Source organism: Micropterus dolomieu, linkage group LG05, assembly GCF_021292245.1.
Source record: "Micropterus dolomieu isolate WLL.071019.BEF.003 ecotype Adirondacks linkage group LG05, ASM2129224v1, whole genome shotgun sequence".
Classification (NCBI taxonomy): Eukaryota; Metazoa; Chordata; class Actinopteri; order Centrarchiformes; family Centrarchidae; genus Micropterus; species Micropterus dolomieu.
This window is the reverse complement of record NC_060154.1, coordinates 30,967,616-30,995,541: the sequence shown is the minus strand read 5'-3', so window position 1 is coordinate 30,995,541 and position 27,926 is coordinate 30,967,616. Positions and strand designations below refer to the sequence as shown.

At 42.1% G+C, this 27,926-nt stretch overlaps 1 protein-coding gene across 7 annotated transcripts in view; it reads left to right on the top strand.

The window, feature by feature from the left end:
- ect2 (epithelial cell transforming 2) overlaps positions 1-27,926 on the top strand; it is a 56,252-nt gene that overhangs the window by 17,403 nt on the left and 10,923 nt on the right. For 2 of the 7 annotated variants that reach the window (XM_046050362.1, XM_046050361.1), the window contains 17 exons: positions 1,027-1,142; positions 1,574-1,636; positions 4,878-5,103; positions 5,253-5,438; positions 6,287-6,411; positions 8,461-8,580; positions 8,669-8,737; positions 9,092-9,202; positions 10,468-10,564; positions 10,808-10,889; positions 11,572-11,650; positions 12,388-12,507; positions 15,332-15,470; positions 16,256-16,410; positions 21,552-21,659; positions 23,615-23,749; positions 24,646-25,240. In XM_046050362.1, the coding sequence (XP_045906318.1) occupies positions 1,027-1,142; positions 1,574-1,636; positions 4,878-5,103; positions 5,253-5,438; positions 6,287-6,411; positions 8,461-8,580; positions 8,669-8,737; positions 9,092-9,202; positions 10,468-10,564; positions 10,808-10,889; positions 11,572-11,650; positions 12,388-12,507; positions 15,332-15,470; positions 16,256-16,410; positions 21,552-21,659; positions 23,615-23,749; positions 24,646-25,209 (2,495 nt within the window). In that variant the 3' untranslated portion in view covers positions 25,210-25,240. The remainder of the gene's footprint in view (positions 1-1,026; positions 1,143-1,573; positions 1,637-4,877; positions 5,104-5,252; positions 5,439-6,286; positions 6,412-8,460; positions 8,581-8,668; positions 8,738-9,091; positions 9,203-10,467; positions 10,565-10,807; positions 10,890-11,571; positions 11,651-12,387; positions 12,508-15,331; positions 15,471-16,255; positions 16,411-21,551; positions 21,660-23,614; positions 23,750-24,645; positions 25,241-27,926) is intronic. The other 5 variants (XM_046050365.1, XM_046050363.1, XM_046050367.1 and 2 more) reach the window with 3 other exon arrangements.

The following is a 27,926-nucleotide window of genomic DNA, read 5'->3' as shown; positions in this document are numbered from 1 at the left end:
GAGAAAGTCATGTGGTCAGATGAGACCAAAATAGAAGTTTTTGGTCATAATTCCACTAACCGTGTTTGGAGGAAGAAGAATGATGAGTACCATCCCAAGAACACCATCCCTACTGTGAAGCATGGGGGTGGTAGCATCATGCTTTGGGGGTGTTTTTCTGCACATGGGACAGGGCGACTGCACTGTATTAAGGAGAGGATGACCGGGGCCATGTATTGCGAGATTTTGGGGAACAACCTCCTTCCCTCAGTTAGAGCATTGAAGATGGGTCGAGGCCGGGTCTTCCAACATGACAATGACCCGAAGCACACAGCCAGGATAACCAAGGAGTGGCTCTGTAAGAAGCATGTCAAGGTTCTGGCGTGGCCTAGCCAGTCTCCAGACCTAAACCCAATAGAGAATCTTTGCAGGGAGCTCAAACTCCATGTTTCTCAGTGACAGCCCAGAAACCTGACTGATCTAGAGAAGATCTGTGTGGAGGAGTGGGCCAAAATCCCTCCTGCAGTGTGTGCAAACCTGGTGGAAAAACTACAGGAAACGTTTGACCTCTGTAATTGCAAACAAAGGCTACTGTTCCAAATATTAACATTGATTTTCTCAGGTGTTCAAATACTTATTTGCAGCTGTATCATACAAATAAATAGTTAAAAAAATCATACATTGTGACTTCTGGATTTTTTTTTTTAGATTATGTCTCTCACAGTGGACATGCACCTACGATGACAATTTCAGACCCCTCCATGATTTCTAAGTGGGAGAACTTGCAAAATAGCAGGGTGTTCAAATACTTATTTTCCTCACTGTGTGTGTGTGTGTGTGTGTGCGCGTGTGTGTGCGCGTGTGTGTGCGCGCACACACACACTTTTGGGACACATTGGTGAATGGGTCACAGTGGGGGATTAAACCCGGGTCTCTCACACCAAAGGCATGTGTCTTATCCAATGCGCCATCAACACCCGTGTGTGTATGTGTATATAAATATATAATGTATATATTTTCATCATCTCCCTGCTTTATGTGTCAAAGGTGGCGGTTATGTTGAGATTGGAGATGAGAAGTGTACGCACATGGTGGTGGAGGAAAACTCAGTGAAGGAGCTGCCATTTTCTCCCTCTAAGAAACTCTATGTGGTCAAACAGGAGGTAGGCCTTTTGTTTTTTGAAAAGAGTGGAGTTACTGGTCAAATACTTGACGTGATAGGCATACTCCGAAGTTTTGCTACAAGACGATACAGACACAGGGGGAAAATAATGCACTTTCCCCCTCCTTAACAGAATGCCAACTGGTCGTCCATTAAAGATTCCTTTTAGGTTAAACCTCAGTCTTCTCAGTACAGTCTTCTACAGTCTTTAATTAATAATAGATTTCCCCTTCCAAAGTATGAACAATTTGAACCAAGGTAGAATGGTGGTTGAGATGTTGGTACAACTCCTTAATCAATATGGCCTTGTCTTTACTGCCATGTTTTGGTTTTCAAGTTCAGCGTATGTTATTGTAGCATCAAATCTTTTCCCTTTTTTCTACCTACCTGTTTCCTTAAACAGTAAAAGCAGTTTTCTCTCTTCTGTGTTAGTGGTTCTGGGGAAGCATTCAGATGGATGCTCGGGCCGGTGAGTCCATGTACCTCTACAAGAAGGTGAGTGTATTATGGGTATTGTTAATGTGTATAAAGGATACTGCACACTTGTGAAATGCAAATATATATAAATGATTTTTTTTCTCATTTGAATAAGAATAGTATGCATACAATATAAAGGCACTGGATTAACATTTTTTTAAAATTTGTCACAGTAATCTTTTTTTAATACCAATGTAGTCTATAGTATATGAATGAGTGCCTTCTATGCCAATATGTATTGAAGCAGCAGCATTTTAATCATTTTAATTTTCCACTATTAACGTGTAGTTAAAAGTTAACTCAGTTTTACATCAAGCTGAGTCTCTTGAGATACTGCATACATTAGTTTTGTGAGGGAATTAACGTGAAATCAGGTTGCAAGGGGTAAAAAGGATGTTGCGTAAAGTGACTGAAAGTAAGAAAAACGAAAGAGCAACAATTTTATATGTGAAACATGTATTACACACAACTAATAAATACTAGACACACAAATGAATGGATAAATGCAGCATATTCTGAATACAGCAATGAATAACTGACAGACATTATTGACCAGTGAAATCATCTTCATGCACCATTCAGCAACTGAAAGGAGAGATAGATATAGAGATATATATATATATATCTATCTCAAAAGTCAGAACACCCTTCACATATTTCTAAATTTCTGATTTATATTTTTTTGTGTGACAACAATGAAGAAATGACACTTTGCTGCAATATAAAGTAGTGAGTGTACAGCTTGTATAACAGTGTACATTTGCTGTCCCCTCAAAATAACATCACACAGCCATTAATCTCTAAACCGCTTGCAACAAAAGTGAGTACTGCTCTTCGTAGCTCCGGTAGACTCCGGTCAGCTAATGTTTTGTTCTGTGGTGCTGGAGTGTTTTGAACAGAGGAGCTGCGGAGCGCCCGCTATCCAACACTTCCCTGACATGAGGAAAGGTTCCGAGACTTTGTTTCTTTTTTAATAGTCATATATTGGCCGTTATAAACACTGATGCAGATATATCTGTAAGTAGCTTATATCGGCCGTTAATATCTGTAAACCGATAAATCTAATGGTAACGACCCTAAGGACACCTCTAAGACGACCACTGCCTCGCTAAAGAAGCTGAGGGTAAAGGTTATGGACTGGCCAAGCAGGGCTCCAGACCTGAACCCTATTGAGCCTCTGTGAGGTGTCCTGAAATGGAAGGTGGAGGAGCACAAGGTCTCTAACATCCACCAGCTCCGTGATTCGTCATGGGGGAGTGGAAGGAGGACTCCAGTGGCAACCGGTGAAGCTCTGGTGAACTCATGCCCATGAGGGTTAAGGCAGTGCTCACTCTTGTTTCCAGTGGTTTAGATAATTAATGGCTGTGTGATGTGTTGTTTTGAGGGGACAGCAAATTTACACTGTTATACAAGCTGTACACTCACTACTTTACATTGTAGAAAAGTGTAATTTCTTCAGTGTCGTCACATGAAAATATTTTTTTTTTTTTTTTTACAAAAATGTGAGGGGTGTACTCACTTTTGTGAGATACTGTACAGAGAAATATGACTATTGAAGCAAGATCACTTCTGATTTAACACTAAATTATCTTTTAACCCCCAAATCACAGAAAAAGTATTTTATTTCCCCTTCATATCGCCAGTGAAGTTGAGCTGGAAGGGAAGCGCCGGTCGATTCTCCTGTGTGAGCTGTTATGGCATGTTTGGATGCTTGGTCCCACATGTAGTTCAGCCCGCTGACTCCTCTTGCAGAGTTCCCAAGATCTGCCATTGTTGTTCCCGAGTGGTGACTTGGCTTGAGTCCGTCATCTCTCAGAAACATGGATCCCATCTTGTGCAGACACTTGGCTTGGTGTGCTGGTGCTGCATTGGCGTTCAGCGTTTTGTAAACTCAAAGTTCGTTCCATTTTTCAGTCGGGCTGGTCTCTGGATAGAGGGCCTGCAGGCCGCCATCCTGGCGAAACACAGCAATAAGCAGGGCCAGATCTAAAAAAAACAAAAAAAATAGAATCCAAGTATCACCCTGAGAATGGATTAGCGAGGCTCATAAATTGGCCCATTGTCACTTAACTTTTACTGGCTTCCTCTCTAAGTCCTGGCGGGTGTTATCAGACTTGTAGGGTTCAGGTCAGTCATAAAACGGGCAATAATCACTTGATATAAGCCTTTGAGGAATAGCGTGGTTGGTCCCTCAGAGTTACTTTATGAGTCATGCATGGGCATACGGGCCATATGCAGGCTGTTTAGGAGAGGGCATCAGTTCTGTGCGGAAGGAAATGGAGAGCATCCCCGTAGCCATAGTAACTCTCACTCCTGACTGTGTGTGCACGGTGCTGCGTGGGAAAAAATTAGCCTACAATATACTGTATTGGTCCGAATATAAGGCAGGATTTTCATCCTGGAATTGTAAAATGTGGGGTCATGTTATATTTGGGGTCTAGACGTGTAAATGTTAAAATACACCCACAACAACAGATGGCACCAAGTTTCTGTTAAATGAGTTTTGCATTCCTGACTGAAGGGAGTACTTTTACCTCACAACTAGCTCACACTGCCAGGGGCCTGAAGAGACACCGTGATCGTCTCGAACCAAGTGGTTCAAAAGTAGGTCAAGTTAAACCACAACTGAGGAGGAGCAAATTGGAAGATGATGGGTGATAAATGGAGCAGAGTGATGAAACACCTCTCTAGCAGCCAAGAAAGCCTCCCATCATAGAGAGAAGACGCACAATGAATTGTACCAGAGGGAATAACAGTCCACACTTTTGGACAGTCTTTGCTTGAAGGCATTAATGGTGTTCCACCTGTTCACACCCTGGCTGCTTTCTGTCTTGTAACTGAATCTTTTACATTTCTTCAGAGTTGTTTCTCTCAGGTATTACTGTCCCACAGCCAATACAGGGCATCAACAAAAGTTTGGCATTTTGGAATAGCTGCTCTCCATTACACAGCGCAGTTCAGTCAAGATCAAGATCTAGTTTAACTGGAATGACATGCATAATACAGCCGTGGATAAAGATTTTTTTTTTTTAAAGAAACACAGTATTACAGTTCTTACGTGCCAACCGCACCATTCAACAGATAATTGTATCACTTGCAAAAGGTTTTTGCTTCAAGGTGTTTTAAATTTTTCCATCATTTGCAAGACATGCAGCTTGCCTTCATTTCGGTTTCTTTCTTTTTTTTAACAGCTCTTGAATTTGCCTTTTTCTTAAACAAATTTTTAATATATTTTTCTTTATGTCTTGCTACACTTCAGAATGACAGCCCAGCCATGAAGAAAGCAGTGTCCCTCCTGTCCCTCACCACCCCCAACAGTAACCGTAAGCGTCGGCGTCTGAGGGACACACTGGCGCAGCTCACCAGGGAGACAGAGATCTCCCCCTTCCCTCCACCACGTAAAAGGCCATCAGCGGAGCACTCCCTATCTATGGGTTCTCTGCTGGACATCTCGAACACCCCTGAGACATGCAAGGCCTTCGCAGGTAAGAGAGAAAAGATGGACTGGAAAGCACCTGCTTGATCCAGCCCTAAATCTCCTTTTCTTTCTCTGGTTGACCCGTTACCTTAGACAACCTTTTTTCTGTGATTATGGTTGATTCTCAGTAACAAGATTAACCCCTCTTTATTTCAGAAGGCAGAGTAGGGAACAGTTCAGAGAGCAAAGGAGACGATACTGTGACCAGGAATAGGATGAGAAGAAGGAAACCCAGGGAAAGGAAGATAAGGGCAGACAGGGAAGAGAGGAGGAGAAGGTCTTACCAGAGCACAGGTATCCTTCAACAACCTGAAAAGGAGCATCAGCCAGGAACTTCTGCAGGTTAGGTTTTGCTTCAAGAGTATGACTGTGCTGATATTAACAGATATCAGACTTTTTAAAGGCTAATATAAAGTAGTTGTTAGGGCGTTGAAAGAACTCTGGGAACGATAAATAGGCCATGTGTAAGTTTTACCAGTGGGACTAAAAAATGTCTTCGGTGAGGCGATTGATTATACCCATGCCTTTATTGTATTGAAGTATAAATGTGAACCAGCCAGAGTTATCACCAGTCATGGCAGCACCTTTTGAGGCGCTTTCATATCTAATTGAAAGTTATGCAGTAACAAATGTATGCATATCATATTAATATTTTAAGTTTATTACTGCAGTACCTTTCAAATGAGCAAAAACTAAATGTCATTAGAGTCCAGGGAATTTTCATGGCAATACAGGGTCAGCAAAGATCAGCCCGCACTGGCGGTGTCTTGACATCAGTGACAAGCAGCAATCGTATGATATAGACTCCCAGATCGGCACCACCAGCTTACCATGATAATGGTAGTACAGGCATTATTTTTTCCTAATTACTTTCTCTTAAGTAAAAATACATGGTACTGAAAATGTATGTTTCCATCTGCTGAGGTGAAGCAAATAAAATAAAATAGCCCTCAAAACACAATTTTTATTTTCATTTATTTTTTTGGTCCCCAAGTATCTAGTCTGTTCTGCAGGTTTTGTTTTCAGTAAAAAAAATTCAGGACGTTTTGCTATTTGGACTCTTTGTCCTTATTTCATTGCAGTTGCAAAAAAAGAAGAAAGAAACGGTGGCCGACACCTGGCAGCGTTTGTCCGTGCTTCAGTGCTGTACTAACAATTTGCCTTCCTCCCCACATGTCGTCTTCCTCTAGAGAGTTCCAAGCCATCCAAGAGTTCAACGCCACTTCTGTCCAAGCAGTCAGCCAGGTGGCAGGTCTCCAAGGAGCTCTACCAGACTGAGAGCAACTATGTAGACATTTTAAGCACCGTCCTACAGGTAGCTGTGTGTGTTGGCACAATGTGGACGATTTTACCACTCCCTCGCAGGTTGGCATTCCAGTTGCCCCTGACAACAGTTTCAGGCTAAGCTATAATCATTAGAGGGGTATGTGAGTGTGTGTTTGTTTGTTTGTCTCACTTGGCCTGTCTTATCAGTTGGTCCCAGCAGAGAGTCAGACAGCTGACCAGTGAGAGAGAAAATGACCTGCCTGACAATTTCTCTTTCCGTCTCCCTCCCCTTCAAAATATTTTACTTACTTTTCTTTACTATCTTTTTTTTACCATTTCCCTCTCTTGTAAGCTGTCTTCTCTGTTGTGTTCCGCTGGGTTTAACAGTTCCCTGTCCTCGCATAAAGTTGGCCAGTTTATTCTAAACCTGGCAATAGAAGGTTATTCCCTTTTAAAAACTAACTTACCACATGCTGCTAAAATCACTTTTAATAATGAAGCTGTAGTCCACTGCTGTGGAGGAAAACACAGTTGAGGCTGATTCTACAATCCAGTCACTTAGTCATCACTGCGCGTTAGCCATGTAGTGCTGTTGACTACTGCCCATTTCATAGTCAATTCATGCTCCTTTTTTACTTCACAGTTAAAACGGAAGTGAGTCTATACTTGATCTGTATTTCTGTGTGCAGCAGGTTCCTTTTTCATCTCATAGCCATTTACTGAGGCAGCTGATAGTATAAGCACGTTTACATGGATGAATTTCATTTTTCAATATGACACAACAGTAATACAGGTTGACTGCTAATATGGGTATGTCACTTACATGGCACAGTTATTCACTGCTTTTTCTTCTTCAAAATTAAGTTACTTATGTAATCGTGGGACATTTATTGTTTACCACAGAATGTGTTTCATTATTTTGTTTGTTGATTTACATCTGTATGAGCAGAATGATTTAAGGCCCTATAGTAGATTGAACCCATGGCAAAGCTCAATGTTTACTCAACATTCATGAATTAACTAGGAAATTGCATTTCCTGCAGAAAATGTGTGTGAATGCTGACAGCTAAAATGAATCGCAAAGCATTGCTGAAAATGTAGAAATCTGAAAGCTCAAATGGATTACTGTACACTACTCAAAAACCTGGAAGCTGAAATGTAAAACTGGTAGAAGTTGAAAAGAAGCATAAATGTCCTTAAAGAGCATAACACATTTAGATTTGAATTTTTTCTGTAGCTGAAAGTACGCAGAGGTGTCAGGCAGCAACCTCGGGTGCTGAAAAATTAAGCAAACGCGAAGGAGCCAAAATCTGCAGCTGATTTCAAAAGCAAGTCATTCCCCACAGACACACATGTTAAAATGCCCAGCAGCAGAAATAAACATGTTTAGAGCCTGGTACTAAAAAAAAATTCTGATAACAATGGCTAAATTCCTGATTAATGACGACTGTACAGGGGTGAATTTCTAAATAACTCTGCTGTTTTAAATTGTATTAAGGCTTAAAGTTCAGCATATTTAAAGCCACGGGCACTTTGAGTGACAGGTGGGGGCCGCCAAAATGTGGCTAGCTGCAGAAACCAGGCTTCATTCAGCCCGCCTCTGCTCCACCGACGCTCTACCTCTTTGCCCATTTTTCAGACGATTCTGGAGTTAGGTTAGTTAGACATTAGACGGCCGCAGCCTCCCACATTGATCTTCACAATCAAATCACATAAACCTCTGGGTGACATCAGAGACTACCTCCATGTTTTAGAGTGAACAAGAAGCATACTAGAACTGAAAAGCAGCAATGTGTAATTTTTTCACTTGGTTTTGACAAAATGAACTCCAGTTGTGAAACGAACCTCAGATGCTGACATGTTTACTGACATTCAGAAATGTAACTTGGGAGGCAAACTGAGGCAAATGCATACATTAGGCTGCATCTCTTAAGGACATGTATATGAAAGTATAGTTTTGTGAGTGTATATAGTATTACTGATGCCAAGGCTATGAAAGCATCTGGAGAATTTCTTAGATGTCTGGATTTTTGTGGAACCAGTATATTGTGTTAGTGTGTCTTTGTGTGCTTCTCTCATATCTGTTCTTTATTTGAAGCTTTTCAAGCTTCCATTGGAAAAAGAGGGACAGGTGGGCGGCCCCATTTTGGCTCCAGAAGAAATTAAGACGATATTTGGCAGCATCCCCGACATCTACGACGTTCACACCAGAATAAAGGTAGGGTGTCCTCAAAGTTTGTGATGGTGTCATTTTTGAAGAGGAGTTGTTGACCTGTTGTTTTCTGTGTGTGATGTTTGTTCACCAGAGTGACCTTGAGGAGGTCCTCACAGACTGGTCAGAAGACAAGAATGTAGGAAACATCATTCTCAAATATGTGAGTACCAACACATGTTTACTAGTATACAGATGTTTTCTTACACACTCGTATGTAAGATAACATAGTTGTTCAGTGTGTAATACAGATCTAAAAATCATCTGTCAAACAAGGACCTATTAATATCAGAATAAATCCATTTTGGAAGTTACTTACAACAGCTTTCTAGTTACTCAGAAATGAAGTCACAGTTAAAGCACTAACAAACTATTGCAATTTAATCAATGACACTAGTTTATAAACATCTTGATGCAAAATCTAAACTGGGATTTCCTCCTCTATATGAAACTTTGTTCTTGTATCTGTGTTTTCCTCTTAATGCCTCTGACCTGTCCTCACCTTCTCTCTCTCCAGTCTAAAGAGCTGGTGAAGGCCTACCCACCTTTTGTCAACTTTTTTGAAATGAGCAAGGAGACCATTGTTCGGTGTGAGAAACAAAAGCCACGTTTCCATGCTTTTCTCAAGGTACGACCTTTGCATTTGTACTATCAGGGTGTCTGCCTGATAATGAAGTAATGTGTAGTTATGACATTACTGTTTGAAGTCTGGCAGGATTTTCATTTGAAGGATTTTTAGAGAGTATTTCACATACATGGCAAAAGTTAAGTAAAGGTCTGAATAATAAACAATAGAGTTGTTATTATCACTATATTTTACCGCTCGTGGGTCTTGGTTTCTCTTGCGGGCTCCCAGAAAGTTAATCTATCAGTGCCTTAACATGCACTTTAGTTACGGAGTTACAGTGATTTCTCCTGGAGAAGGCTGATTTCTGGACCTGGGTTTGTAGTTGGATTTTTGTATATTGAGCTGGACAACAGACAGGGAAAGTAACGCTGTCACGGCTGAGCAGCGGGATGGAAGTCAGTGTTGTAGTCAAGACCGCCCAGACCGAGACAAGACCAAGACCAGTTACCTGCATTGAATGGCACTCAATAAAATGTGGAACGAGATCATAGGTAGTTCACAAAGTGATCTGAAAGATCCACTTTCCCATTAAAACACCCACATACAAACACTAAGAACTGAAATCAACGTAAGCATCGCAGGGAGGGGGGACAGTCGTTAATTAGGGTTATTGGTTGCATTTGAAGCAATAAGTTTTACTTCCAATCAAAGTTAGGATGTTAAGAAATCAGACAATGCAAAAGCAATTTATTGATATTCCCAAAGTTATGGACTTGAAATAAAATCCAGAGTCCTCAATGTCCGAGACCGAGACAAGACAGAGTACAAAGGCGGTCGAGTCCGAGACAAGACCAAGACCATCAAAAAGTGGTCTTAAGACCAAGATCGGTCTCGAGTACTACAACACTAATGGAAGTAGAGATGAAACACTATGGAAAATTTCACATCATGATTATAGTGACCGAAATAATCACGGTTATAAGTGCTATAATGTGCTGAAAGTACTGATACACACACACTGAAACCATTTCACCAACTTTTATTGTAAAAACCACAAATACACTTAGCAGCACTGTGCTCTTTCTGTTTGCATAAACATTCAAATAAAAACTGCCAATATCTTATGAAAACATATAGGGGTTGTTCATTTAAAAGTGCAAAAATGAGTGACACTATTAACATTTCTGGCAAAGCCCTTTTCAGAAAATATTGTCTGCAGAAATGGCTTGTTGAATGGTCAAAATTGAATTCTCTTTCGTACCAGATTGTCAGTATATTGCTCAAGTTTACACAAACAGACTCTCACTAACCCTTTCATTCTACAGATCAACCAGGCCAAGCCGGAGTGTGGCCGGCAGTCACTGGTGGAGCTGCTCATCAGACCTGTACAGAGACTGCCCAGTGTGGCCCTTCTTCTTAACGGTAACACACACACTCACGTACACACCCCTTTGTTAAAACAGTTAGAAAATCATTTATTGTGCTAATTACATCCCTCCTTGTCCCTTTTTTCTTATCTTTCTCCTTCCATACCCGCCTACTTCCTCCATTATCTTCTGTTGATACCTGTCTGTCATTTTTCTTCCCCTCTGTTCTTTTCATGATTTTCATCTCATCCTGCCTGTCTGCTTTTTACCAAACCTTTCCTTTCTTCCTCCAATGCAGACATAAAGAAGCATACGTCTGATGACAACCCAGACAAGATAACACTGGAGAAAGCAATTGAGTCTTTGAAAGAAGTCATGACGTGAGTTGGCTTGACCTTACCCTTTCTTTTGAGATAATCACACATTGTTTGATCATTTCCAACGCCACATGTGAACAATCCTATCATACTAAGTCTGGACCATTATGGCCAAGTTCAACTTGTAATGAAGATTACAGTCACAAGTGTGCATGCCCACTCAGCATTCACACTAATAATTGACCATTGTTAGACCCATGATAAGATTTCTAATTCTTAACATAGACCAGAATTTTGCGATCCTTTGTGCTGTAGTCAAAGCAACTGAGTGTCTTTAACAATATGTGAGCACTTTCAAGCAATGTGTGGCATGAAATATAATTGTAGAGGATAATAAAGAAGAGACAGGAGTCATGCATGAAATGATGGCACCACTTAAATTTGGCAGTTGAAGTGCAGTTTAGGAGACAAATGCTGCTCTTCTTTAAACTGACTCCCCGTGTGATCAGACAGAGGTACTAAAATATATATAAAAAAATAAAGAGCCCCACAGTTGTTCACTTCACAATCATGTAAAACAAAAAATTTGCAGCAAATCCCTGAGATGGTGGATCCGGCAAACTGTCCGCATTTTTCCTTGATCAATGATTACGACACAATTGAATTTGACTTTTCTGGTGATCAAATTGGCTAATTGTTTCAGCACTACTGAGATGAACAGTAACATTATTTTCCTCCCCACCAGTCACATCAACGAGGACAAGAGGAAGACTGAAGGCCAGAAACAGATCTTTGATGTTGTTTATGAGGTTGATGGCTGTCCTGTAAGTTTGAGGATTGCTATTGTTTGTTTGTCTGTTGTTGTGTGTAGACCAAGTTCTAGAATTCTCTAATTCATATAAAATAAACAGAAATTGTAAAGCTCTGCATGTTGTTCCTTTTTAAAAGACCTATTATAGACTGTGTACAGATCTGTCAAGTCATAGTTAATTTTGCATGTGTATTTTACATGCACAGTGATAGCATGATGTTTTTTCACCAGATGTCAGCAAGTTGGCAATAATGGCGTTATTACCGTTTTCTTATATATGAATATGGATGTGTGAGTTCCCTTTAAAAGGAATATTTTGATTTCAAAATATAGGTCATCATTTTTTGAAGACGCAGATGACCTGTATGCCAGTAGAAAATCTTTCCACTGCAAATACTTGTGTGCATTTCTTACTTGTTCTGTACATTATTTAATCATTTAATTATTATGAGCATGTCTAATAATATAAAGAAATAATTTGGAAGTTTGAAAAGAATTGACATTGGGTTGGGACTGAAACAAATGAATGATAAAATAAGCCTCTGGTACTCATTCTGTTCTCTGTAACCTCCCAGTGTGCTCTGCAATACATGCCTTTATCCTATTTTCTCCCAATGCATGCCTCTTTTTCTCTCAATTTGGCTGTCATGTTACTGTCTCATTTTCTTTTTTCTAACCTCATCTCAGTCTTTGTATCAGCCTCCATTCTCTACACCTTCCTCTTATTTCTGTTCTTTGTCTTCTCTGCAGGCCAACTTGCTGTCCTCCCACCGCAGCCTGGTTTACAGAGTAGAAACAATTGCCCTCGGAGACCAGCCATGTGACCGTGGAGAATACGTGACACTCTTCCTCTTCAATGACTGCCTTGAGGTGAGGGGGAAAAAAACACACATCCATCCGCCTCCCAACATAAGACCGTAGCAGTAGTAGAAATACCACCTTATTACTTGTAAGCTTGTGAAGCTATCGACTTGGTAACGTAGTATCGGTTCTCATGACATGCTTAATCCTTCTACAATAAATCTCTTTTGTGAACGAGATGAACAATACTGAGGGAGAACAACGAGGTAACAAACAGCCTATTTTACTACAGTGACAGCACCGCAGCTAACGAAATGCAGTCCACTAACACCATAACACGACCAGTTCCCATCACAACACAGGCTCCAACATAAACTCCAGGTAAGGATAAAAACCAACAGTTTTATGTGCTGAAGCCCATCAGGCCAAACAAAATCAGATGATGTTGGATGAAAACACAGTGAACATCAGAAAGGCTGTTGTTAGCTCGCCGGCTAATGCCGACAAATTGCTAATGTTATCTGGTGCAAAATACTATTTTTGTATGGCTTTCCACATTACTTCACCAGCTAAATGGACCCATATCATCAACAAAGTGTTGATTTTAGCCCGCAAGAAATGTAACCGTACAAAGCAAATGTGGAGCGATTTGTTTATACTAGCCTATAGTGATGCAAGGCATTCAGCTGTTGTTAGCACAGATCCACCGCTGTTTGCTTTATAATAGGGCTGCATCTAACAATGATTTTAGTACTTGGCTTCTATAGATTATTTCTTCGATGCATTGTTTAAGAAGTACTTTTGCGCGGCGGCGGCGCCCCCCACCCCGGTAATGGGATCAGCTGTGTACGTTGATAGATGATATTTATTAGTCCTTTTCGAAAGTCTGTGTGTCGCACAGAAAACATCCACAGAACAACAACCAGACTACTGCTTTACCAACACAAACATCACCTGAGTGCTAAACAAGTTACACTAAGGCGCAGATACCCAACACCCAGGTAACTCATGACTGACATTACAATCCAAACTCACGGCCCAACCAGGAGAACAACAAACGCACGTCTGTTCATTTAAGGCTGAGGGTCGTTTCAGCCCTACTTTATAATGTTCAGTTGAGATTTATTGTCGTTTTACCAATACTCAGGTACACGAAGTCTTCACCATCTCACTCGCTGTAATTTGCGTGACACACATAATATACAATAATGCCACAGAATGGCGACAACACCACCAAGGAAGAGCCATCCACTACAGTAAAGTTACTTAAAGGCGGAGTAACTGAGCATTGTGCCAATATGCTGGTGCTCGCTGCTAGGGCCGAAGGATTAATTGCATTAGCAATAATATCGCGATATGATAAAACGCAATCTTTTAATCGCAAGCGCTGTGATTACACTCTGGTCACATGGCACGAGAGAGTAAAGCAGTCTGCAGAGGAAGCATCAACTTGGCACTCTACACCGTACCTTGACTTGTTGTACGATGGCCTCTGGCTTGACGGAAGCTGACACTATGGAAACGCTGGCGTCAAACAGGGAATGAAATTAGCATCTGAGGTGGCGGGTGAAATCGTTGGGCCATCCGCCACTTTGGCAGACAAGGAAAATGCACAACAGAAAGACACATTGTAGTAGTGTATTGTGGCGATTGGCGCATGCCCCTGCGTCACACACACACTGCCACCAGTCCAAAAGAGGCCCAGTCTGTCCTGAGTTACAGCCAGTGAGCTGCTTACCAGCTGCATCGACCTGTTACTGGGTTGGAGGGGGAACTCCGGTGTTGTCTGAGAATTACTTACAGAGGCGTCACTTGGTTTTATTTCCGTTGTTTATTTTTGTTGGCCAACTTTTGTATTGAACCTCAATCTTGAGTATTTTTTTATTTATTTTTATTCATACATGTCATGCCCTTTGCTCTCCTTTTATGCTATTTGGTATTTCTTTACAAAAAATTCTCTCTGAAAGTTTCTGAAAGCATTTGCATATAACACTTCAAACAACAAAGTTATCACAGCATGTCTGAATTGGGCCCAGTATTAATTTGATCAGTCTTACTTGTCTGTCTGCTTCAGCATTATTTTCTAAACTGATTCAGTGAGTGCTCTCCCAGTGTGCAGTCTCAGTCAACAGCAGTATTTGCAGAGGGATGCTAGATCATTTCCAGACTGTCACATTCACTGTTTCTAAATATTCTGAAGACGGGCCAAAATTGTGTTAGTCTTCTTTTGAATATTAAAATTGTTGAAAGATTGTGTGTTTTTGATTTAACAACGTTAAACATTTTTGCAGGGTAGCAAGATTGAAAGGGGGATTAATTTGTGTGTGTGCAGTCTATCATTGCTGACACTGTGTGTGTGTGAGTGAGCAAAGGCAGTCATGAAAGACATGATGTGGGTGGCCGCACTGATTCATTCACCTGCTAATGAGCCTGTGTTGAACAGCCACACACATGGGTTTCAGACAGGTTCGTATGTTTGAGTGAATGTTGTGTTAGAGTGAATAACCCCACTACTTTCCACCATCGCTAATCATTGATTAACTCTTGTATTCATAAAATCACTCTCACCCTCTTTGCTCACACTGCCAACAACTATGCACACTATGATGTAGTGTGCCATTTTATCCCCTCCCCCTTCTGTCTTTTGTCTTTCTCAGCATCTAATTAATGTGGCATTAATGAGATGCATCGTTTATATCCATGAAGGCCTCATTGATTTATTGCCAAGTAACAGATAGCAGCTTCACCCACACACTGGAAAACACACCCACTCTCGATTCTAAATTGCAAGGACACACACGTACAGGGTGTTACTTGGAAGATGCCTGTCTTCACATTAACCTCCAAAGTTCTGTCTCATTTTGCGCACGTGTTTGGTTGTTTGTCTCTGCAGATTGCAAGGAAGCGTCACAAGGCGATCAATACATTTAAGAGTCCACTGGGACAGACGAGACCACCTCCCCCGCTCAAACACATTGCACTGATGCCGCTGTCCCAGATTCGAAGAGTCCTGGACCTGCAGGACACAGAGGGTAAGACGGGGGGACAACATTTGAGGGTGTTTTATGTTCCCCCCTCAACCTGCATTGTAATACCTAAAGTGGTTAAACACCCTTTTAGAGAGTTGCTATAATACAACTGTAAGATCTCTGCTCCATTTATCTGAAGCTTAGATGAGGCCTGATCATGTTGCATAGCTTTCGTACTAGAAACACTAAGATTGAAAGATAAGCGTCAGATAGCTGTACTATTCTTTTTCTAGGCAGAAGACTGAACATTAGAGAGACAGTATGTAATTTGAGAGACGGTTATATAAAAGCTGCATGCAGCGTTGAACAGGCCCTCACTACCACGCGTGCCTCGGGTGAAGCAACAGCAGCACAGGTGAGTCTGTTAGTGCTGGATGTACTTAATTTGCCATTTGCCAAAATTATATTGCGACCAAATTTGGGAATGTTGCACATACTACCCTCCAAGCAGTAGGAAAGAAACAAAACCTGTAGTTTCATGTATAAACACCTTATCCGGAGAGAAGTATCTTTACACAGGGAACAGTAATGATTCTTTATGGAGTTTGGAGAAAGCACTGAAAATAGATTTTCCTTAAGTGTTTTTTCTTCTTCTTATTACTGCTCTAATCTTTCCATCAGTTTTCTTCCTCTTCTCCCCATCCAACACGTCTTTAATCATCCTTTTCTAGCTCATTCTCTTCATCTCAGTGCCTTCACTGGCTGGTTTCCCTCCTCCCTTCTTTTTGTCACTATTCATTATTTTCACTCTGTCACTGACTGTCCGTTTCTTTGCTGCCTCCCATCAGATTGTGTGAATGCGTTTGCCCTGGTGGTTCGCCCCCCAACTGAACAGGAGAACTTGCTGTTTAGCTTTCAACTGGCTGGAGAGGAAACTGTTAAAAGCACCTGGCTGCGAACACTTTGCAGACAAGTCGCCAACACCATCTGCAAGGCTGATGCTGTGAGTAGCGCCACACACACACAAAAGAAAGTAGGCAGTTTGACAGATGGACAGGCGAAGGAAGCTGTGTAATGGGCTCATTTTTGGTGTGGGCAAGGTGTTGTGAGGATAATTGAGTGGTCTGGTATTTTGGTGACTCGCTGTGTACCCAACATGGTTGGCTTCCGGCCCAATTTTGTTCCAGCGGTTAGATTTGACTGTTTTACATGTAAAACAGCCCGACAAATTAGGGAATTTTAAAACAGATACCGATTTCGATGTTTGGGGATTTTAAAATCCGATAAGCCGAAATTCTTTTCCCCCCTTCTTTTTAGAAACGCATAACATAAACAAAGATTATCCCTGACATTTGTTGTTATGAGACCTCACAAAAGTAGAACAAATATATTTATTTTTAGTTTCAATAAATAGGAATCAAATGTTTAAAACTACAAAAAAGATCCATTATAAACTATAGAGTACTACTACTAAAGAACTTTAATGAAAACAGTGTATGTAGCCTATTGTGTAGGCCTGCCTAACAGAATGTGAAAGTAAAAAATACTAATAATAATAATAATAATAATATCATATTACTCAATGATTATATTACATTCTAATGTTAAACAGGGCTCTCCTACATAGGCAATATATTTTTTGTCATGCAGTAGTTATTAACTTATACATTATCTTCCACAATGACTATTTTCTACATATATTCACATCTAGTTTTTCCCTTTACCAGTACACTAATTATATCTTTAGCTACGAGAGTTCTCTTTCAAACATTCGCTCGGTATCTCACCATGGGGTACGCCCCTCTGCGTAGTCCTCAGAAGCCCAATACCAATACGCCAGCCTCACTGGCTGGCAGTCGTGACGACTGCATCAGGAGGAGGGACATCCTCTCCCTATAAAAGGGATGATGCAGCGTCATAAGCTCATTCAAAAACCCCTTCTCGCTTTTCACTGGGAAAGCTACATCTCTCAACACGACTGCTAACGGGAACATTGGCTTAACTGTCCACAGATTGAGCTAACCACTCGATTGCCGGGCACTAATTATTCTGTGTCTGTACGGAATCCAGATTTCTTTTACGCTGCTGTTGCTGCCTCCATACAGCTAACCGTAGCTACTTTGTTAGCCTGTTGCCAAACAGTAACACCAAGCACCTTAGCCCAGCTAGCCGCCTCACTAGAAAAGTAAAGTCTGCTGTCACATTAGTTGGCAACCAGCAAGCCTCCACACTAGCAGCCAGGTTGCTAATTTCTGCTTCGACTATAAGTCGCTTACCATGGAGCTCTTGAAGCTTAACATACTAGCGGATAGCACACCAGTTACACCGCTGCTTGCCCCCGCGCCAGCTATAAAACCCCCACCGCGGGACTGCATATGCGGGGCTAAGATATCGGCTATGGATACTCACCTAGTATGTGTGGCCTGTCTTGTCACGCCAGAGCGGCGCTGGACATACCCGGCTCATGCGAACATTGTAGCCGTTTCACTCTCAAGAGCCTCCCACCACCGAGGGGGGCCTTGGCCGAAGAAATGCTTTGCTGTTGCGGTGGCCCAGGGGGGCCCTCCAGCCCCTACCTCCTCCCAAGGAGTAAGAAGGAAGGAGCGATCCTAGTCACTCGCCAATGCTAGGCTCCCCTTCAGCTCCGTTCCTGTGCCTGTTCCACGGTGTTTCCTCCGTACGGTGTGCAGGGCCAGAGTTGGCACCTACAGTTCACCGCCCTACAAAGAGGAAGATAGACTGTTCATCAGCAGTAGCTGTTCAAATGCTCTCTGTATGTCTCACAAGCACACTCATGTGTCCCACATCAACAAAGTTGCCCCCTGTGCACCTCTCTCTACAAAGGGAGAGATCTTGCGAATGTGTGGGGCCTTTGCATAGCCATGTACATCGACGACTGGCTTCTAGCCGCAGAGTCCTACTGGGGGGCGCTGGAGCACACACGGTTGCTTCTGCGCCACCTCGAGGACCTGGGGTTCAGGGTGAATCTGAAGAGGAGCATGCTCATTCCCAGTCAGAGAGTCTCCTTCTTTGGTCTGACCCTGGACTCTGTCTCCTTCAGAGCCCACCTGTCAGCGGGGAGGGTGGAAGCACTTTCTGCGTGCCTTGGCCTCTTTCGCAGGGGGAAGTTGTTGACCTTCAGGACTTGCCTTCGGCTGCTGGGTCTGATGGCATCAGCGATAGTGGCTATCCCAGATTTCTGACACAGGGTTCCAATGGGACCCGTCATGGCCAGGAAGGTGGTCACGACAGATGCATCGCTGCAGGGGTGGGGTGCCACCCACGAGGGCAGGATTGTGAATAGAGTGTGGGCTCCCCGCCTTCGTTTCACCCACATAAACTCCCTTGAGCTCCTGGCTCAGACATTTTCTTCCCTTTTCGCCATGTTCTTCTCCCTGAGGGATCGGGATGCACCAATGGGGATGGATGCGCTGGCACACAAGTGGCCGCGGGTTCTGCTCTATGCATTTCCACCTCTGGCCCTGATCCCGCCCACATTGGCCAGAGTGCAGGAGCAGGGATTGTCACTCATCCTGAAACCCCCTCACTGGCCGGGGAAACATTGGTTGGGCTACATCACCCAGCTCGTGTACAGCCAACCCTGGCCTCTCCCTTTACGCAGGGACCTGCTTTCACAGGCACGGGGGGAGATATTTCACCTTCACCCAGAGTGGTTGGTGCTCTGGGCCTGGCCCATGAAAGGCTGAACATGGATGCGGGTGGACTTCCACGGAATGTCATTGCAACCATTCAGAATGCTAGGGCTTCTTCTACCAGGTCACTATATGGTGCCAAATGGCATGTGTTTGAGGACTGGTGTTCGCAGGAAGTGCCTTTCCAGTGCTCGGTGCCAGAGATACTCAGTTTTCTACAGGACTTGCTGGATAAGGGCAAAGCCTTTTCTATGTCATGTGGTATTTGGTGGTAAGGCTGTGGGGAAACATCCCCTTGTCAGCCGTTTTATGAAGGGCGCTCGCCGTCTGCGACCAGTGTCCAAATAGCACTCCCTGTCATGGGACTTGTCGACTGTTTTGGATGCGCTGTCTCAACCCCCCTTTGAGCCTTTGGATCAAGTCGATCTGAAAGTGCTCTTGCTTAAGACAGCTCTTTTGTTGGGCCTAGCATGTGCTAAGCGGGTTAGCGATGTTCATGCATTTTCAGTGCACCCTGACTATATTCAGTCTGCGTGCTCACTCTACCAGGGGGATGGCTACATCCTGGGCCCTGTTTAGAGGCGTGTCTATCCAGGATATATGCTTGGCGGCCAGTTGGGTTTCACCTCATGCCTTTGCAAGGTTTTATGCGTTGGATGTCACTGCGCATCCTCTGGCGCATACCGTGTGTGGGCTCCTCTTAGGTCGCGATAAGTTGGCCTCTTGATTGGCAGTCTGTTTTCAAGATAAGCTTGTCTGGCAATACGGGAGTCAGGATATCCCCATAGTGAGATACCGAGCGACTGTTTGAAAGAGAACTTTAGGTTACAGAGGTAACTGCGATTCTCTGATAACATGAGTGACGTCACTTATGACTGCCAGCCAGTGGGGCTGGCGTATTGGTATTGGGCTTTTGAGGACTACACAGAGGGGGTACCCCATAGTGAGATACCTCATTCATGTTATCAGAGAACAGGGGTTACCTCTGTAACCTAAAGTTTTTCAACCATCATCTATGATACAGTGACTCAGGAAATGCTGCTCTTGAATGCATTTAATAGTACATGACTGTCTACAATGAGGACCTGCAACTTTGAGATTTCACACGAACGTTTCACATTCAAAAGATGATATAGATAAATTTGTTGGACAGGAAGCCGTGTTGGATACTTGTTCAGCTCACGTTTATTTACATGTCCCCTCTGGTTTAATCATTTCTGATCCACTGACTGTAACTACAGAGTGGCTCGTAGATATATTTAGAATTTGTTAAATACTATATTTTAACTGCTTATTACCGTTGGCACCCTTCCATACATTTACATTTATTCATTTAGCTGACACTTTTATCCAAAGCGACTTACAATTGCTATATATGTCAGAGGTCACACGCCTTTGGAGCAAGTAGGGATTAAGTGTCTTGCTCAGGGACACATTGGTGTCTCACAGTGGATTTCAACCCGGGTCTCAAACCAAATAATCACCACTCCTTCCACTGATAAACATAGCATTAGCTCTGTTGCTAATCTAATTTGTCTGCAATGTGCAGCATTAGCTGCTGTAAGTGATGTTAGAAAATATTTAGAAGTGATGAACTAGAAAGAAATGATAGGACAGTTGGCAGGAACTGCCACATTGTTTTAGAAATAAAACTACAATCGAGTTTGTCTGCAGCGCAGCCTTCACCACTCAACTGCTGTAACATTAAACATACTGCTGTGAGCCGGGAGGAAGCTGGGAGACTTGACAAAAAAGAAATAGCTTTTCAGACAGATTTACCCCGCAAAAAACGAAGAGATTTGCAATAATCTGGAGGTAATAATAGGATTAATAAGAATAATTTTCTTTGTAAGTATTTGCAGTATGTAAGGTGTAAACTCTAAATTGTTTGCTACAAAGGCTGAAAAATAAAGTTTTTCAGAAAACCTTCTTGTAGAGGGCGCCGTAGGTCTTAAGGAGTTAAAAATAATAGAAAATGGCTCAACAGTCGTGCAGATGAGTAATTTAGGACTCATTGTCATGCCAAATAAAAAGGTTTATTGTGGTGTTGTTGTTTTTTGGTTTTTTTTTTATTTGTTATGTTTAAACTGTTTTATAGAGGTGTTGATTCAACTGTATGATTGTTTTGAGGATATACTACTGTCCGGACTTGTTTACACTGCTAACATAACTAGGCTTCGGCAGAGGAGAGTAACAGAATATGGCCTGTGAAAGAGTGTTGGGGAGGCTGGCAATTTTCCCCAAAACATGGTAACAGCTAGTGTTGGGCCGATAGATGATGCCAGCGTCCATCAGCAATGGCTGACAGATATCACTGTGAACCGGCATCACGATTGTGTGTGGCAGCATCACCTTGAGGTCAATGAGTGTCGTTCTATCTGCTTGACAATTTTGACATCAAAGGGTTATGTATATCTTTATTGATCACAGTGAGTTTAGGTCAAGGCTGATATTAAGTTTGAGGCTCTAATGTGTTTTGTCTTATAACCAGGAGGACCTGATTCAGTGTACAGACCCCGACTCACTACAGGTCAGTACCAAGGATATGGACAGCACCCTGAGCAAAGCGTCCAGGGCCATCAAGAAGACCTCTAAAAAGGTAAATGCAGAAGAATATGTTTCTCATGTTTAAGCTTCCTAACTAGACCAGCGGGTGGTTCATTATAACATACATGTTGAGCAGCCAAGCAATGTTCAGACTAGGGCTGCCCCCTAAACATTGATGATTAGAATCATCAGTTAAGAAGCCCCAGAGTCAACTCACATTTTTCAGACTACTGATGTCCAGTGAGACTGACTCTTCAGCTAACAGAGCTGTCAGCAGCCACCCAGGAGAGACGCACTGTTTATAGCACGAATACAGTCAGACTTTTTAAAGTTTTAGTCCAGATCAGGGCTCTACGCTAACCTTTTTCCCAAGAAGCACATATATTAAAAAAAAGTAGGAGCAGAGCGAAAACTGTCCTAGTAACACAGAGTTTAACAAACTATTTACGATATACGTATTTATTCTACGTGTGTGCTCCTTCTCCTTGTGTTCAACTATGGTGTGAAACCATTGGAGGTCTGGAAATGAAGACTGTTGTATCTGGACACTGCATTGGCCTTAATATTTTGTCAAAGCTTTTTAAAATATTGAAACATATGTTTTGAAAATTTGACACATTGAAAACAACTTTTAAAACACTCATCACGAAAAACTTTACTGTGATTGGTGCAGTAATTGGTACACAACATGGAGGAGAATCTAGTTTAAATGTGTATTAGTGTAATATTACCAATAGGCCTATAATAATCAATTTGGACAAAACGGCAGTTTCATGCGAGTTGTTTTAAGAAAATTGGCCTGCATTGGTCTCTAATTGGTTAAAGCTACTATCTCTTCAATAATCATACCCATTCATGTAGGAGGAGTTCAACATTTGAAAGTTAACTGTCGCACGTCAAAACATTTTAATGTCCCGCCTCGGGCCACATTGATTTTATGAAAAGCTTAACGTGTTTCAACAAAGGGCTCCTGATATGGCTAAATAGCCAGCTAGCTAAACCCACAGCCTCCTTATCTTCTCCCTGCTGTCTTCTGTCTCACTGTTCTTGCTGCTCACACCGCAAATCTGACTTTTTCTTTTGTAAAGAAACCAGGACCTCTGCCAGTGCTCCGGTGGCTAAGCTGGCTTTTTGTTTTGAACGATTAGCGGCAGGGTGGGGGGGTTATGGTAGGTTGTATGTGCTCGGAAATCATTTTTCCAGTTTGCACTCATTGACTATTAGGAGCATATGCGAGCAAAATGGTCACACTGTAGAGCCCTGGTGCATATTAATATGCTAAATATTTTATACTGAATTACACAGAAAAAGGAATCCAAGTAAACACTGTATATCTAGTGCGTACTTCCCCCTTTGATGTAATTGAACAGTCATAAAACAATGTGCTGGCATTTAAATCTGCCTTAGATCAATTTCAGCTGCTTTTTTCTTATCGGAGAGGGCTGAAGAATTTAAATATATATATAACAGGAAAGAAACGATACTACCTGAAAGAATCTTTCAAACATGCAGATAGATATGTGATATTGCCAAACAGTGCGTGAAAAAATGGTTAATCTTTAAGCCAGACATTTGAGGTAAAAACTGAGAGCAGTGAAAGTTGAGAAGTTTAAGAAGGAGAAATTGATTGAACATAGACAAGACTTGTGACATGGGTATCTTTTTGAATGGTTTTGTATTGTAATTATTATTAAATTGGCCACATTACCCTTTTAAATTAAATATTATAATTTAACAAACTATTCTTTGTTAATGACATTTGTTGTTTGTTCAAACCATCTAATGCCTGCTACAGATGGCTCTGTAGTGCTGTAAGTGCTATGTTATGTTACTGGGTTTGTGTTTGGAACAATTAAAAAACAGGTGTATTAGTGGCGTGCAAAGTGCAGATACTCCGAGTGAAGTGGCTGAAAACCCAAGATGTTCCCTGCAAAAAAAAAAAACGTGACAAAGACCTGCTTATGAAACAGAAATGTATTAATTACTAACTGTGTGTGTGTGTCCTAGGTGACAAGGGCCTTTTCTTTCACCAAGACCCCGAAGCGTGTGATCCAGAGGGCGTTCATGGCCAACAGTACTCCGGATGAGAAAAGCCAGGGGCTGAGTTGTGAAAACCGCATTAGCAGCAGCGCCACACTGGCTGTAAGTCTTGCTTTATTTATTTGCCTGTCTGGGCTGTACTTATGCTATAGCCACACTAAGTTAAAGTGTGTCTTATTACTTAAAATTATCAATCTGTCTTGGTCAGGACCCTACTAATTCCTATTTCACACATTTAGGTGCTTTTGTAAGAGCATGTCAGTGTTGTTGAATGTAAATGTGTTTGAATATTTTAAAGAATACATTACCCTATTTCTAGTAGGTTAATTCATATGTTACCATTTTAATTGTACCTACTTCTCCACTGTATTTTAGTGTTCACTAATCTGCTCCCCCCCGTCTCACTCTTACTGCACACACAACGGCTTGCCCCGCCAATTTCTGTTTCTCTCTCCCTGTATGTGTCTACTCTGTTGACTTTCTTTGTCAATCTTGTGTTTTATGAGGGGGAAAAAAACCCCTAGTGGATATTTTTAGGTACGTGATAAGAATAATAATAATAATGATGATGATGGTGATCAGCACCAACCAGGTGTGTGGAACAGATGCAAAAAAAACTGACTTAAACTCTGTGTACACTGAAGGGCAGAAATGTGGATGTGCATTCTTTTCATTAAAATTATTGTAGCTTTATATGCAGCCTACACATGGTTCTGTTTTATAAATCTCAATCATTGTAGAAGAATACAGACATGCAAAAGACCCTAAAGCTAAAAGCTTTCTTTTAAACCTGTTCAACAGTGGAGGCTAGCTCATTGTGTATCTAAAAGAACAGTATTGGACTTGTCCAGGTGTGTGATTTTTAAAGCTCCCAATGTAAATGTCTCTCCACTAATCTGCCTGAATTTTGTTTCAGCATTCTCGCACTCTGGTCTTGTTTTTCCTTTGAGTTGTAAATCCCTGCTCCATATGTGTCTCCCCTCTGTTATGTACTCTAGATGTCTCGCTCTGCCTCCACGTTCAGTTTGAGTGATTCTCCCAAGAGCAGTGCCGTGGTGCAGCGCTCAAACTCTCTGGACCATCCTCCTGTCAGAACCAGGGTCCCTGTCTGTATACGTATCCCCTGCAGCCCACCCCAAAACTCTGCCCATAGCCCCAGCCCAAACACTGTCCCCGAGCTTAGCCAAACCCTCTGCCCCAACGATTGCCCAGGCACCCCAGAAAGCAAGTCTACCCTTCATGCTCCTTTATCAACCCGACCGGCACAACCTCATTCAGCCCTCTACACTCGCCAACAGTCCACCTCTTCGACCTGTCCCACCTCCGCTTCCATTCCAGCTGTCCGAAACTCCGCTCAGTTCAACTCCAAAAACTACCAGCCGAAATCTAGCGAGCACGTGTCCAGACACCTGCCCTCTGTGTTGTTCCAGCCAAGTTCCTCATCTCCTCAGCCTGTTAGTGTCAAAGGCAGGACCTTTTCTGAGTTATGCAGGGATCCCCTTGTCCACTTGGACCCACGCAAGTCTGTGCTGACCAGTCCTCGCAGGGAGACTCTGCTCTAAACCATCACTAAGCTCAGTCCTGGAGTCAGACGTGAGCAAACATTATTGTGGTCTCTACTATTTTTAATGTAAAATTAATCCTTACTACCTGCTGCCCTTTTAACACTGCTGGTGCGTTTCTAGTCCCAAATCAACTCCTTAGAAGCTGAGACCCTAACACCGTGATACATCATAATAATAACCTGCTATACAGCTGAACCCCGAACTGCAATGATTAGATAAGGTTTTAGAAACACATACGTAGTGTGGGTCTAATGCTTCTCAAGGCAAAGGGCAGAGATTTTAAGGGTTGATTTGGAATAGCTCTGTTCCTACAAATCACCTGGGTTAGTAACTGGTGGTGATGGTGATGGTGGTAGTTGTGAATATTCACTAGGTGTCTGTTATTAATAGTGGGCTGTATACAAAAGGTGTAATGGAGATGGGTACAACTGGGAAATAAGAGTTTGTCCGGGGGGGGTTGTCTGCTTTCCCTCAGGAGAAAAACTCATATGGAAGTCAGGCGTTATCCACATTACTGTTGGGCAGATCTATGAAGATAATGTTAAAATGGTTTGTTCTGATTATTCAAGTGTTAAAAACTTGGCTAACTAACGTAAGTGTGAATTGATGAATATATCAAGTGAATGGACTGTTTGTGTAGCGCCTTTCTATTCTGACGACCAATCATAGCACTTTACACTACGTGTCACATTCACCCCACTCTACCTCCTAAGCTACAACTAAAGGCTCGCCTTTAATTTACGATTCTTTGTTCTGTTGTGTCTTTTGGCTACATTACACAAAAACCACTCACAGGTCCTGGATGTGACACATACCATTTCCCCCACATTTTTGGGACCAGGAATTAGCTCAAATAGACACCATCTATCTTAGACACCTGGTGTCTTGTCTGTGCTTGAAATTTTGTTTGTTGTACAGATGGGCTCCTGAATCTTCCTGCTCCAAGGTGGAAAGCTTGGTAACTGTATCCATTTATTTGGTGTGCTAAAGGAAGGACAAGGGTTAGTTAGTCTACAAGTAGTGAGGTGGATGCAGGCTCCTAGTAATTGTAATTGTCCTTGCCGCTGGCGCTGCCAAGCAAAAGTAGGCTACTTCTTAAACGACGCATTGATGAATTGTTGAAATAATCTGTAGAAGCTTTGGTCGTTAGCTGCAGCCCTAATCCATATCAATGAGCAAGAGGTTTTGTCTTGTAATGATGAATATCAATAATGTCATCACTTGAGTCGCAATTAAAGTTCTTTAATTTATCATGTGACAGAAGTAAAGTTGGAGTTGAACCTCCATAATCCTGCGGACCAAGGTTGTGGGGTAAACTGACTATGAAAGAGGTCCATGGTCAGATATAACAAGGATTTTATTTAACAATCGACATGTTGGAAATTAATTTGGCATCAATAAATTAATAACCAATGCAAGAAAGAGACTGATGCATAGGTCTGGGTATCGTATATTCAATACCGGTTCCTGAACGATACTATTTTATGAAATCTGATTTAACAAGATTACATTACACATTACCTCAATTTAAAAACCTTATTTTTCCAGTTTCTTGACATTTTTACAGGCTCAAAGACTCATCACCTGAGCCACTGCAGCTCGGATTGATACTTGATGGTGTCCTCATGCTAGGGTCGGCAGGAGCAGAGGCTATAACCTTAATCTTAAGAGGAAAAACAACCAAAGCTAAACTTTTCCAACCTTTTAGTATAAGCATGCTTTATCAAGAGAACTAATTTAATGTGAGTTAAACTTCATTTTAACCATCTATCGATAGCCATACTTCCAAACAATATCTAACGTTATGTAGGTCCCTGTTTATAACACTGTCACCGCGCACAGAAGTGTTAACAAGTACACAAGCATGTACCACTACAAGTTAGCTGATTTTCTTTGCTAAGCATTAACCTAACCTGTCGGAGTCCCAGGACTCATGTGGTGGGCATGTGGAAGGAGGCTCTGTGGCAGCACTGGCTCAGTCTTGCAGTCAGACTTACGTTGATTCCGTGCAGTGTCAAGTGCTCCATCGTTATTTGTCGTGTTGGAAATGTAGCCACACTTCTGATCTTTTCCACATCTTTTACATTTATGGGTATTGTAACGCACACACAACTGCCTCAAGTGTGAGCTACATCTGCTACACTGCACAAATGAACCGGTCTACTCCTCGGTATGAGCCTGGCATCGGTTGTCTTTGGGCGCAGGATGTCTTCACAATGTAATTGGGTGGTGATCATTGGTGCAGTGGAAAGCGGGGTTTACGTCTCACCTATGGTACCACCTTGTCATTTAAAGGCTCAGTGTGTAATACAGTGGGGGAAATAAGTATTTGACCCCTTGCTGATTTTGCAGGTTTGCCCACTTACAAAGAATGCAACAATCTACAATTTTAATCATATGTACATTCTAACAGTGAAAGACAGAATCCCAAAGAAAATTCCAGAAAATCACATCATATGAATTTATAAAAATTGATGACCATCTGATGAGGAAAAACAAGTATATGACCCCCTACCAAACAGCAAGTATTCTGGCTCCTACAAGCCAGTTAGTCTTTCTTTAAGACACAGCCCCAATCCCAACCAATTATCTACATCAAATACACCTGCCTCACCTCGTTACCTGTATAAAAGACGCCTGTCAACACCCAAACAACCAGCATCCAACATCACCACCATGGGCAAGACCAAAGAGCTTTCTACGGACGTCAGGGA